This window comes from Sarcophilus harrisii, chromosome 4, assembly GCF_902635505.1.
Source record: "Sarcophilus harrisii chromosome 4, mSarHar1.11, whole genome shotgun sequence".
Taxonomy (NCBI): Eukaryota; Metazoa; Chordata; class Mammalia; order Dasyuromorphia; family Dasyuridae; genus Sarcophilus; species Sarcophilus harrisii.
Window position 1 is genome coordinate 13,374,547 of NC_045429.1, and position 12,954 is coordinate 13,387,500.

At 52.1% G+C, this 12,954-nt stretch overlaps 1 protein-coding gene across 2 annotated transcripts in view; it reads right to left on the reverse strand.

Annotated features, from left to right (window-relative positions):
• Positions 1-7,553: 7,553 nt before the first annotated feature.
• PGM1 (phosphoglucomutase 1) overlaps positions 7,554-12,954 on the reverse strand; it is a 62,007-nt gene continuing 56,606 nt past the window's right edge. For both annotated transcript variants that reach the window (XM_031968982.1, XM_031968981.1), the window contains exons 9-11: positions 11,584-11,767; positions 11,202-11,336; positions 7,554-8,470 (exon numbers count right to left, since the gene is read on the reverse strand). In XM_031968982.1, the coding sequence (XP_031824842.1) occupies positions 8,381-8,470; positions 11,202-11,336; positions 11,584-11,767 (409 nt within the window). In that variant the 3' untranslated portion in view covers positions 7,554-8,380. The remainder of the gene's footprint in view (positions 8,471-11,201; positions 11,337-11,583; positions 11,768-12,954) is intronic.

Genomic DNA, 12,954 nt, shown 5'->3' on the forward strand with positions numbered 1-12,954 from the left:
CATTGTGCCCCAGGCTGCAGCTCTCGGGCTGAGTCTTCACACAAAAGCCCCCCTCCCAGGTCTTCAGGCCCTTCAGAACCACCCTGTTGGGCTGCCTTGGTACCAGCCCTGGCCCTCTCAACCCTGCCCCTCTTCTCCGTGGCTCCACCTCCTGTGCTCCCCCATGCCCCAGGTAAGCGCCATGCTCCCACCCCCACAAGCCTCCAACTGCCCCCAGAGCCAGCTCCCACTCCTGTGCAAAACAAATGAGTTTGGGACTGAAGTGGAGCCAAGCCCCGGCAGACAGCAAGAAGTTCCCATTTCCCAGGAGGCTCCGGCCTGTGAAGGCAGGGTAGGCAAGGGGCAGCGAGGGGGGGGGGGACACTTCGGGGACCAGCTTTGCAAATCTGCCCGGGAGAGCTGTGGGGAGCCAGACGCCTTGGCCCACGCAGCATCGGTCCTTCCGTTCCCTGGAGGGTGGGTGTGAGGCGGAAGTGGCCCCACTGATTCCTCTTGTCCTGGCATCACAGACCCAGAAGCTCGGAACCCCAGGGCCTTGGGCCAAAGTCTCCCCCGGGCCTGGAGGTTCTGGAGATTTAGAGTCAGAGGGAATTTATTCATTAGTACAGAATTCTGAAAGAAAAAGGAGGTGGAGACCCACAATCCCCTCAGGAGCCACACCCTGGCCTCGGACAGGGAGACGCCAAGGACAGAGGCCACTGGGAGTCTGAGCCAACAATGGGCCCAGAGGCCTGCGGGGCGGCAGCGATGAGCTGGACCAGCAAGGAAACGGAAGGGCTTCCAATCTCAGCCCAGCCAGGGTCAGAGGCCAGAGGAGCCTGGTTGGAATCTGAGCCCTGAGCCCAATCTTTGGGCCCCTCTGGCCTTGGCAAGCCCTCCGGGAGGCAGAGAGGGATTATAACTCCACCAATTACAGGCATCTGACTCTTTGTGACCCTCTCTGAGATTTTCTTGGCAAAGATTCTAGCACGATTCGCCATTTCTTTCTCCAGCTCGTTTTACAGATGAGGAAACTGAGGCAAACAGTGTAAAGTGACTTGCCCAGGGTCTCACAACTAGTAAATATCTGAGGCCAGATTTGAATTCAGGTTTTTCTGGCTCCAGGCATTTTAGCTGACCTTTTATGTGCGCACACACGTACATACACTTAAACCTGTGAAAAATGGGCCACTTAGGGTGGGACATGGGTCACTGCTTTGTAATGATTAGAGAACTAAAAACACCCCTGAGCAATGGGGGTGCAGGGGGAAAAGCGTGGGGACCCTGTCACTGGAAGTTCTCAAGCATGTTTGCTACATGTTATATATCAGGTATAATATAGATAAGAGGGTCTCTATGTTATATGTCATTTATGTTGTAGGTGAGAGAGCTTTATATGTTATATGTCAGGTATGTTGTAGATAAGAGGGTCTCTATGTTACATATTATATGTCAGGTATGTTATAGATACAGAGGACTTAAGAATTTCCAAAGATGTTTAGTCCTTCAAGGGGTGATTCTCTCCACTCAGATGGCTTAAATAAAGTACTTATTAAGTGCCTACTGTTTGCTAAGCTCTGTGCTAAGAACTGAAGTATAACTACAAAGATGAGCCATTTTCTGTTCTCAAGGAGCTGAGGACATTTGGATGGGGGAAGAAAATACATTCAGTGTCCCTGGAAAAACCGAAGGGGAAGAGGGACGCACTGGGGGTGGAGCCGGCCAGTGAGGGGCAGAGGCCCGGTTCTGGGCCAGACATGGCGAAAGCTCCCCTGTGAGAGCCTCCCCCCTGACATGCCGCCACATAGGGAAGAACTTCCCACCAACTGGGGCCGCCCGATCGGAAATGACTCCGTCTCTTCGAAATCCTGGCTTCCCACCAAGTAGGGAATGGCCGAACAACTTGGTATATGATTGTGATGGATACTATAAGAAATACCAAGAAGGACGCTCTCAGAAAAACCCAGACTTCCACAGACTGATGCAAAGTGAAGTGAGCAGGCCCAGAGGAACATTGTACACAGCAGCACCCATGTTGTAAAATGACCAGCTGTGAACGACAAAGCTGTTCTCGATAATGCAGTGACCCAAGAGAGTTCCAAAGGACCCGTGATGAGAAATGCTGTCTGTCCCCAGAAAAAGAAATGATGGGGTCTAAATATAGATGTAAGGATACTTTTTTGGTTAACTTTCTTTAAGTTTCTTGGGGTTCTTTTTGGACTATATTTTTCACAACGTGACTAATATGTATATATGTCTTGTATGATTTCACATTATAATCTATATTAAATCACTTGCCTTCTCAGTGGAAAGGGAGAGAAGTGGGAAACCAAAAGAAAAAGATTGTTTAAAAATCGTTTTTGCATGTAATTGGAGAAAAATAAAATACTGAATTAAAAAAAAGAAAGAAAGAAATCCTGGCTTCCTTCAAGACTCAGCTTAAACCCTTTTTTGTGAGAAGGTTTCCCCAGAACTTTCCTCTTTTCACCCATTCCCCCTAAGGCGACCTTTTATCCACTCCGTATGTATCTCATATTTACATGTTGGCTCTTCTATTAGGATATAAGCTTCTTGAGCACAAGGACTATTTCTGCTTTTTCCTTTGCTCTCTCTCACTTTAGCATTGCATGGCACACAGTAAGTGCTTAATAAATGCTTATTGACTGGTTGATTGACGGCACATAAGCATTTAAAACAAATGCTGGAGAAATAACAGAAGTCTTACAAGTCCTGCTTTCCTTGGAAGAAAATGCAGACGAGGTAGACCCACAGACCCACATTTTTGCTTCTGTACACACATCCCCCTGCCATGTAATTGTGTATTAGTCGTGGAAAAGTTGGGATCTCAACTTGACTTTGTAAGTGTGAATAGCATCAGATTACTCTTGGCTACAAGAGGATGTGAAGGAGGTTTGGGCAATGCTTTTTGGGCCGGGACACTTGGTTTATGTTGGGGAAAGTGCAAGGTTATCCAGAAGCATTCTGGGAAAAAGAACTCCATCAATGCTTTTTGTTTCCTGAACTTGGAACGTTTTTTTAAAAAGTTGAAATTTCGCCCTCTGACAAAAGCTGGCTGTGTGATCATTGGCGGTAACTCCAACTCGGACTGGAGTTAAAATTGCACGAGAAATTCAGATGACTGTGAAAGACTGAAGAAGTTAAGGACTAATGAAAGGCTGATGAAGAGGAGGCACTTTTTAAGCACCTACTGTGTGCCAAGTGGGGCAGCTAAGTCATACAGTGGATGGAGGACCAGAGCTGGAGTCAGAAGCTGAGTTCAAATCCAGCCTCAGACTTTACTCTGAGCAAGTCACTTCCCTTTGTTTGCCTCAGTTTCTTCATCTGTAAAATGAGCTGGAGAAGGAAACAGGCAACCTACTCCAGTATCTCTACCAAGAAAACCTCAAATAGGGTCACAAAGAGTTAGAAATGACAAAAATAAAATGTGTCAGGTATCGGCCTAAGTAAGTGCTGGAGCTCCAACAAAAGGCAAAAGACAGTCCTCCCTTACTAACAGGAGAGACAACAAAAGACAGTCCTCCCTTAGTAACAGGAGAAACAGCAAAAGACAGTCCTTCCTTACTAACAGGAGAGACAACCTGCAGCCAACTCTGTGACAAGGCATAAATGGGAGGTGATGAACTAGAGCTCTAACGCTCCCTGGAGAACAATGGAGAGAGACTGCCCCAGGGCCACCTCCACAGCCTGATCTGCATCTGCCTCAAGACGGTTCTGGGGGGGAAAGTGAGGCAGGTCCCCTTGCCCACCTCCCTCACTCCAATCACGTGCATGTCACGGCGTCGCCTCCTCGATGTCAGGGTCCCCTTCAAACGAAGGATGAACATCCTGGCCGTGCTACACACATTTTACAAGCAGCTTATTGAGCCTGCAGCGGCCCGGGCTGGTTGGTGCTGTTGTTGTTCCCATTTTAAAGCTGAGAGAGTGAGAGAGCAGAAGCTCAGTGACTGACTGAGTGTCACAGAACTAGAGAAGGGGCAGGATCACAGCTCAGGACTTCTCCATTCCCAGTCCACCACTCTACTGATTCCCCCAATAGTTGGGCTCTCTCCTTTCCCAGCATCACTGAGGATGTGCTTTTAATTTGAGTCCCCCAGTGCTCAGTGCCCGGCACAAAGATATTTAATAACTGCAGCTGGCCCGGCCAGAGCAGGGGCTCAGACAGGGGACAGAACAGCCGGCCACGGGACATTGGCTGAAGGACCCGGGCATGCTGGTCTGGGAGAAAACAGGGCTTTCAGGGCACTGAGAGCAGCCTTTGAGCCTCTGAAGGGCTGACATTTAGCAGAGGGCTTAGCTTCTGGGAGCGGCCCCACAAGGCAGCCCCAAAGCTGCTGAGAATCAGACTTGGTCTGAAGAAAAGGAAAACTTCCAAATGTTCAAAGCTGGGCATAAGTGGGTGGGGCTGCTGTATGAGGTAGTGAGCTCCCTGTCATCGGAGGTGATCAAATGAAGGCTAGAGGATCACTCTGTCAGTGATATTGCTGAGGGAATGACTGTTCATCTGTAAAATGAATTACAGAAGGAAAAGGCGAACCAGCCCAGTAGCTTTGCCAAGAAACCTGATCGGGGTCAAGAATGACTCAAAGCCCCAGAGTCGATGAGCTTTCTCCTCATTTCCACTATTATTATGAACACCTCTGACTTTGGAGTCTTGGTCTTTGTTCCTGCCCCAGGATCTCCATTTCAGGCCCACTCAGGTTGGCCAAAATCCCCAGCTCCGTTCTTCTAACACTACGGCTCTCTGGGATCTGCCCTCCTGCCCTTTTAAGCTCCCACTTTGTTTTTTTTTTAATTTATTTTTAATGCACCTTGCTTTGTGAGTCATGTTGGGAGAGAAAAATCAGAGCAAAAGGAAAAAATATGGGAAAGGGGAAAAAAAAAAAACAGAAAAAGAAACGGACCTAGCATGTGGTGGTTTACATCCAGCCTCCTTGGCTTTTTTTCTGGATGCAGATGGCTTTTTCTGTCCAAAATCTGTTGGGATTGCTTTAGATCTCTGAATCACTGAAAAGAACCGCATCTGTCATGGTTGAACAGCGCTGTTTTTGTTTTGTTTTGTTTTTCATTATGTTTGTTTTGTTTTGTTTTTTCATTTCGATTGTTTTGTTTTTTCATTTCGTTTGTTTTGTTTTTTCATTTCAATTGTTTTGTTTTGTTTTTTCATTTTGTTTGTTTGGTTTTGTTTTGCTGTTGCTGTGAACACCGTATTCCTGGTTCTGCTTGTTTCCCTCAGTATCAGTTTGTGTAACTCTCCCCAGGCCTTTCCTAAATCAGCCTGTTCATCATTTTCAATAGAACAGTAACATTCCATCCCCTTCATGCACCACAGCTTGTTCAGCCATTCCCCGACTGATGGGCATCTCATCCTTTTCCAGTTCTTTGCTACCACAAAAAAACAAGCTCCCCTTCTCCCCAAGCTCACAGACAGCAGGGACAGGATTTCTGCCTGTGCTTGTACCCACAGCCCTTAGCACAGTGCCTGCATACAGCAAATGCTTAATTAAGGTTTGTTGCCTGGGCTGGGTTGGGAGAAATGCAAAGATGCCTCTAGAATCTAACAGGAAGCCAAAGCCCCCAAGTAGGAGGTGACTAATTTTTTTCCCCTGAGGCAATTGGGGTTAAGTGACCTGCCCAGGGTCACCCAGCCAGGAAGTGTTAAGTGTCTGAGGTCAGATTAGAACTTGGGTCCCCCTGACTGCAGGGCTGTACCCACTGTGCCCCTGAGCTGCCCTGTTTCCTGACGTGTGAGCCCACCACCCAGTGGGGGTTGTTAGGCACCGCTATGCTGTAAGAGACCCAGAGAATGTTTCGTGGAGCCGCCCATCCGGTGTGGAGATAACACTGTGCTCACAATTACTGAGAAAGCAAGTGGGGAGTCTGGTCGGTGCCCTAGGGGCGCAGTCATGGCACCAGGAGGCACCAGAAGGAAGCTTGGCTCGGTGACATAGTGGGTGTAGCCGGGACCTGGAGCCAGAAAGCCCCAAACTCAAACCCAGCCTCAGAACTCTGGATGGGACACTTGGAAGGAAAGAAGGGATCAAGGAAGAAAAGAAGCAAGGGAAGGGAAGGAAGGAAGGAAGGGAAAATGTCAAGAAGCATCCCAGAAGGGGGCAGGAGGACTTTGAAAAGGGGCTGAGCGAAGCACCTTCAGCTTTGGATTCCCCCCCCCCAACTTAGGGCCGAGCCCCAGACAGCAAAGAAGTGTGAGAAGTGTCCCTGGATCAGTCGTTAGCAGCCTCAGCATCCTGGGCTCACTCCCTCCACCAGTTTCTCTTACCATTTAGGAGGCTGTGGCAGAAATCCAGGGAAGAGGGAGGGAGGCTCCGAGTCACGGACCCGGGAGCAGACAGAATGAGGGGGAAAGAAATGCTTGTGGATCCAGCCAACAAATCTGAGAGGTGGAGGGGAGTTAGAACCCATAAGATTCACAGCTAACTCCGTACCCTTCGGCTGGAAGCCTCTTCCCGGGAGAGCCTCCAACTGGAGGCAATCGGGTGGGAAAGTGGCAGGTTCCAATCCAGCCTCCAACACTTGCTGGCAGATCATAAAGCCTCTTTGGCTTATTTTCCTCACCTCTAAAAACAGAAAAGAGCACTGCCTCATAGAGTTGTGAAGATCAAATGAGAAAGAGATTTGTAAAATGCTTGCAAAGGGTCTATCGTACAGTAAACACTTTGTAAAAGAATTATTTCCTTTCTTCCAATTAGCCAAGTTGGTCAGTACCCCTGTACCCAAGATGGCTGACAGGGCCAATTTTAAAAATCGTATGTCTTAATGAATTTCTCTCTTTCCCTCCCTCCCTTGGTGTGTGCTCACACTTGCTCTGTCTGTCTCTGTCTGTCTGTCTGTCTCTCTCCTCTCTCTCTCTTTCTCTCACTCTCCCTTCTGCCCTTTCCCCCACCTCCCTCTCTCCCTTCTTCCTTTTCTCTGTCTCTCTCTCTCCCTTTCTCTCTGTCTCTCTCTCTCCCTTTCTCTCTCTCTGTCTCTGTCTCTCTCTTTCCCTTTCCCCCCTTTCTCTTTCCCCACCTCCCTCTCTTCCTTCTTCCTTTTCTTTCTCTCTCTCTCTTGCTCTCTCCTCCTTCTCTCCCTCCCTCCCTCTCTCCCTTCCTCCCTCTCTCTGTCTATCTGTCTCTCTCTGGCTTATTCACAAAACCCTTTCCAGGATGAGTGAAGCATTCCCCGGCCCAGCTTCTGCCCTCACTCCAAGGCTCCCAGCAAAAACACCAGTAAATTCAGCCCAGGCCCTCGAGCTTCCCCTTGTCCCCCACCCCCAGTGCTGTGGGACCTCTGCAATTCCAGGGCTTCTCTGGAAAGTTTCTGCCCTTTCCCGCCTCCTAGTCCATGTCCTTTAGGGCATGGAGCTTAACCGATGCACCTGGAAGCCCGGAAGGCTCCCTCAGCCCCACTGGGATGTGAGATGATGGCTCTGAAGGCCTCTGGCCGGGAGCTCCCAACGAGACCCGACTCCCCAGAGCCTTTGCTTCTGCGGTTCTTTCCCCGGGGAGCAGAGTGTCCCAGCACAGAAGGGAAGGCAGAGAAAGGACAGACACACGTTTCAGGCAACGGGACCCAATTCTGTTTAATATCCGGCCATCCTTGGGCGAGCAAATGAGAGAGAACACGGTGGAAACGAGACAACACCGAGCAAGGGAAGGCGCCGTGGGGACATCGCAGACAAAACCGGACACGGAAACCACGGCGGTTTCCCAACGTGGGAAGAAACACCAGTGGCCACCGATTAACGCACCGGGAGTTCTGAGCCTGGAGGGAAGGCTGTGGGGGCCCAGGGTGCGACCCAACCTCGTCCTGTGGTGGGGTAAGCACCCAACGGGTTGGGGCCAAGCCCAGCCCCAAGGCCGAGCACCTGTGTAACTGGGCAAGCAACTGAAGCCTCCCTGGGGCTCAGCTTCTTCTGCTGTCACACGAAGGGGCCTGGACTAGGTGAGCCCCTGGGGGCCTTTCCTGTCTAGATCTGTGACTCCCCACACAAGCGCGCTGGACCGAAGAAAAGAGCTTGCGGGACCTCCCTAAAAGTGCAAAGTCCCTTCCCCAGGAGAGGTCACAACTTGCCCAGGGCTGTGCAAGGAGTACCAGGGGTCACACAGCTAGTAAATGTTGGGGGTAGGACTCAAACTCAGGGCTTTCCCGCCTCCTAGCCAAGTCACTATCCTCCTTCCGCAGGACACAGAAGGGGTGGGGCAATGGGCGGACTCAGCACCCGGCTCCCATTCCTTCCTCGGTTTCTAGTACCTTGTGAACAGACATGAACATCTTGGGGACGACACTGGTGATAAAAAGCCTGAGAAAAAACATAATTTATTCTGTTCTTAAACCACCCAGCAAGGAGGCTCGGGGGCGGCGGGCGACGCGAGAGCCGGCTTTAGGTGATGACAGTGGGTGCTGAGCGGCCGGTTCTCTCCTGGAGCTGGGACACCTTCAGGGCGATCGAAATGAGGGGGGCCAACATGACCTGGGGAACGCAAGCAGGAGAAAGTGTGAGCGCCACGTTCTAGCCCTTGTCGGCCGGCTTTCCCTGAGACAAAGGGACCTGGCCGAGGACTCCCCACCCCCACCCCTGGCCTGGTGGGAGCTACCCTGGCACTGGCCCAGGTGGAATTCTCTGGGTAAGAAGAGGAGGGAGCACGTGTGGGGCAGCCCAGGGAAAAGGAAGCAGGGAGCCCGCCCGAGGAGGAGCAGGGAGGCCATTGGGGCCGGAGGGAGGGGAGGAGGATGGCGGCTGATGGGACTGAAAAGCCGGGAAGGTTACGTCCTGCCCTCGTGGCAATGGGAGTCCCTGAGCTGACTGAGAAATAATATAGTCACTCAGGGTACAGTCTATATCTGAAGGAAGATGACTTGGGCAGCCACATGGGGGCCGGACCAAGCAGGAAGTCTCCGATTAGGAGCCACTGTCCGGCAGACAATGGTCTGGCTCTGTGAGGAAGGAGGAGAGACACACTCGAGAGAGCTTGTGGGGAAAGAAATGCAGGCTTGACAGCTGGTGATGGAGAGCTCTGAACCCGGGAGACTGGGATGCCCAACCAAGAAAGGGAAGTTCAGAAGAGGAACAGATCTAGGGGGAAGAAGGAGCTCTCCTTCCGGCACATGGAGTTTGAGACAGGCTGGTGGGATGTGGGACCGGAGCACAGAGAAGGAACCGGGGATGGCTACATGGACCTGGGGAAGGAGCCCCGGGAGGGAGAGGAGTCCATGAGTGAGAGAAAAAGGAGAGGGGCCGGGACAGAGCTTTGGGCGACATCAGAAATGATGTTCATGGCAATGGGTAATGGTCCAGCAGTGGCTAGAGGGGCCAGGAAAGCTGGTAGACTTTATGGTCATGGAAAACAAAGATGGCGGGCAGAGAGACGCAAAGGAGGAGCGCGGGGGGAGCCCACTGGGCCTGCAATTAGGAGATCCTGGTCCACTGAGGCAGAAACCAGAGAGGAAGGGGGAGGACGGAGGAGCACAGAAAGCTTTTTCCAGGAGTTTCTTGTTGTAATTAGAAAGGCCCAGGACAATAATGAAGGGCACCGGGCTTTGGGGGATTTGTTTCTAAAGGGAAGGGCAGACTTGGGTATTTTTGGAGACGTCACCAGAGACGAGAGGATGGGGAGGGACTGAAGACTAATAGAAAGGGAAATGACTGAGGGGGGATTTGTAGGGATCAATCAATCAATGCAGGCATCTATTAAGCTCCTACTATGTACCAAACAGTGTATTAAACTCTGGGGATTCAAAGACCAAAGTAAAAGAGTTCCTGCCTTCCAGAAGTTTGGATTCTATATATGATACATATATTCAGATATATAATATGGTAGGTATTATATGATAGAAGAAATAATAATGATAGCTGATATCTAACATTTCTATAGCACCTGCTCTGTGCCCGGCCCCTTACAATTATCTCACTCTATCCTTGTGACGACAGCTCTGGCATTGTGGTTGCTGTTATTATCCCCATTTTTACAGGTGAGGAAACTGAGGCAAGCAGGGTTACATGACTTGCCCAGGGTCACACAGCTAAGAAGTATCTGAAGTTGGATCTGAACTTTTGAGTCTTTCTGATCCCAAGATCCTCCTTCTATCTGCTGCCTAACTAATAATCCATCAGCAAGTATTCATTAAGTGCCTATTACGTGTGTCATTCAGTAAGCTTTCGCTTAATCCATAGGTGAGATCTGAAGGGCTGACCCAAGGAGGACGGATTAGACTATGATGGTTGTGGGGGTGGGGAGGAGGGGGATCTAGGACCACTGGAGAGTCCAAGAAGGAAAAGAGGAGGAGCTGTCCAACAAGGCCCCATGAAAGCAGGAACTGCCTTTTACTTTCTTTGTCTCTTTGGCAGTGTCTGGTGCATAGTAGGGCTTCATAGGTGCTGACTGACTGACACAATGGACTGAGTGGTTCTGGGGAGAGCAGCTCCCCATCTCTGGAAACTCGAGCAGAGACAGGATGAGGGATGTAACCTTCAGCTTGGGCTGGAATAAGGGATGGCCAAGGCCTTTCAAAAGCGAAGACTCGAAGCCCTCACTGGAGTTCAAAAGGCTGGCCCCAAGGGGGAGGTTCTCTGACTTGGTGGAGGGCCCTGCCCAGCCCTGGTAACAGGTGGGGAGAGCCCCGGGCAAGGATTCTGCTTCCAAAAGCACAGAGGTGCAAGACCAGCACCCCAGAAGTCTTGGTCCGGGCCCAGCTTTCCAGCTGACGTACTTTACAGGCCCTGTGGCCATATCCCACCCCACTCCCCACAAGCTGGACCTGCGCCCTTGCAGCTTCCCTCTTTCCCCCTCCTACAAGAAGCCCTCCTTAATCTCACTCCCATTCCCCACAAGTCACATGGTGTCTGTGATATCTGACTTGTAAGACTCCTCGAGGGTGAGGATGGTCTCGCAGACACCCAGTAGGTGCCTGGAAACACTTACTGAAAGTCTGAAGGAATGAGGCTCTGGGGCAAGGCTCCCAGGGCCCACCACAGGCCCCTTCCCTCCCCCGGCACCAGAGCCTCTCCTGAGATCGCCCTCCATTTAAAGTGTCTGACTATCTCCTGCACCCTCGTTATTTGCACGTCTCCGCCATGAGACCGGCCGTTCCATGAGGACAGGGGCAGGTTCTTCCCTTTCGGGGCATCCCCAGGCCTAGGCCCCCGGGGAATGTTCAGCTGTGGAACAACTGAAGGACACAACCCACGAGGCCTTGAAAATTACCTGGGGGTCCTGGTAGATCTTGGCCGCGTCCTTCTCGTAGCTGTCGATGTACAGTCGGATGGTGGCCCCCGCACTGCCCGTCCCACTCAGCCGGAAGATAATGCGGGAACCATCAGCAAAAATGATCCGCAGACCCTGGGGATGCAACCTTGGTGTTACCCCGGCACTGAGAGGGAGGCGCTCAAAAGCAGGGCTGGGGGCTCTTCAGGGGCCCTGTCTCTGTCTGTGTCCCCCGCCTCCCCCCCATTTCTCTCTCACACTTTTGCACTAGCATACACAAAGAGCGCGCACACACGTGCACACAGGCTCGCACACCCAATCCCGCACACGGGCGCGTGCCCAAGCCTCGCTCCCAAGCCTCGCTCCCAAGCCTCGCTCCCACCTGGTTTCTTGACACGCTGCCGTCCACGGGGTCGCTGTATTCGAAGTTGTCGGCCTTGTCCACGGTGTAGACCTTGTCCCCCACTGTGAACTGGCGGCCCACGAAGGAGCGATCGAACATCACGGCCTCCAGGTCCTTCATCATCTTGCTGGCGCCTTCCGAATCCACCTCCTCGTAATCGTACCTGCGGAGGCACCGGCGCGCGCCGAGTCAAGACCCGGCCAGAGCCAACCTTGGGCCGCAGCCTCCGAGCCCCAGAACCAAGGGCTCTCCCCTGCCCGAGGCCAAGCGGAAGGATTCAAGCTGCAGGAGCAGAACCCTGTGCTCCGGCCATCGCAGAACCAAGCGCCCGGGTGAACCAAGCCCTCCACCAACCCAGTCCGTCACTCTCTCTGCTCCCGGAGCTGTCCCGAAGGTGCTTTCCCAGATCTCCCAATGGGTTCTGAGCCCCTGAGCCCCATGGGAACTTAGGGGAGCCCAGCCCTGTCTTTTAGTGGATGGGGAGAGTCATTGCTATTAATTGCCTGACAGAGAGAGGAAAGAGACTTTTTGATATTCAGCCCGACCTTCACGCAGGGATACACACCGGGCCGGAGCTGGGAGGAGGAGGGAGGCCAGCTTTGGGGCTCATGGATGGTGTCAACCGAGCTCTCTCCCAGAGGTCCCCAGGCCAGCCAGAATGTGGCAAAGGCCCAGCAGAGTTTTATCTGGGTTGGGACCTTGTTTGCCTTTTCTCATCAGGAGAAAAGCCGGGCTAGAGCCTGGGGGCTTCTGGGATGGCTGCAGGACAGCTAGGACCCTTAGGCTGAGTCACACAGGCTGGGTCTGCTCCCCAAATTTTCCACCACTGGCTGCGTGATCTGGCCCCGGAATCAGGGGACTTGACCGGGATTTCTAAGACACCTTCTAAAATCCTTTTGGAAATCCCCCAGCCTGGACGGAGAGACGGTTTCAGTAACAGTAAGTCCCATGGAGTAAAAGCTGATGGGGAGATCCAGGCAACATGGTGGAATGAGCCAAGAGCTCAGTGCCGGGATGCTGGTCAGGACCCGGGGAGCCCCTCGGCCTCCAGCTCCCCGTGATCCCCAGCTCCCAGGAGAAGGGGCACAGACTCACAGCCACCCCCTGGTGTTAGCCCTGCTCTGGGGCTCTAGGAGGAGGGGTGAGTCTAGAATCAGCCCGGACAATTTGAGATCTCTCAGATTTGGGATGGAGTGATGGGGACCAGGGCTTGGCTAATATTTACCTACAAAGCCCAGCTGCCTCTGCTAGTCCATAAAGCAAACAAGATTACACCTGAGGCAAACTAGGGAGGCTGGGCCAGGCATTTTGTCTTCTGGAAAGGGGGCAAAGGTTATCCAGACTTTCCCT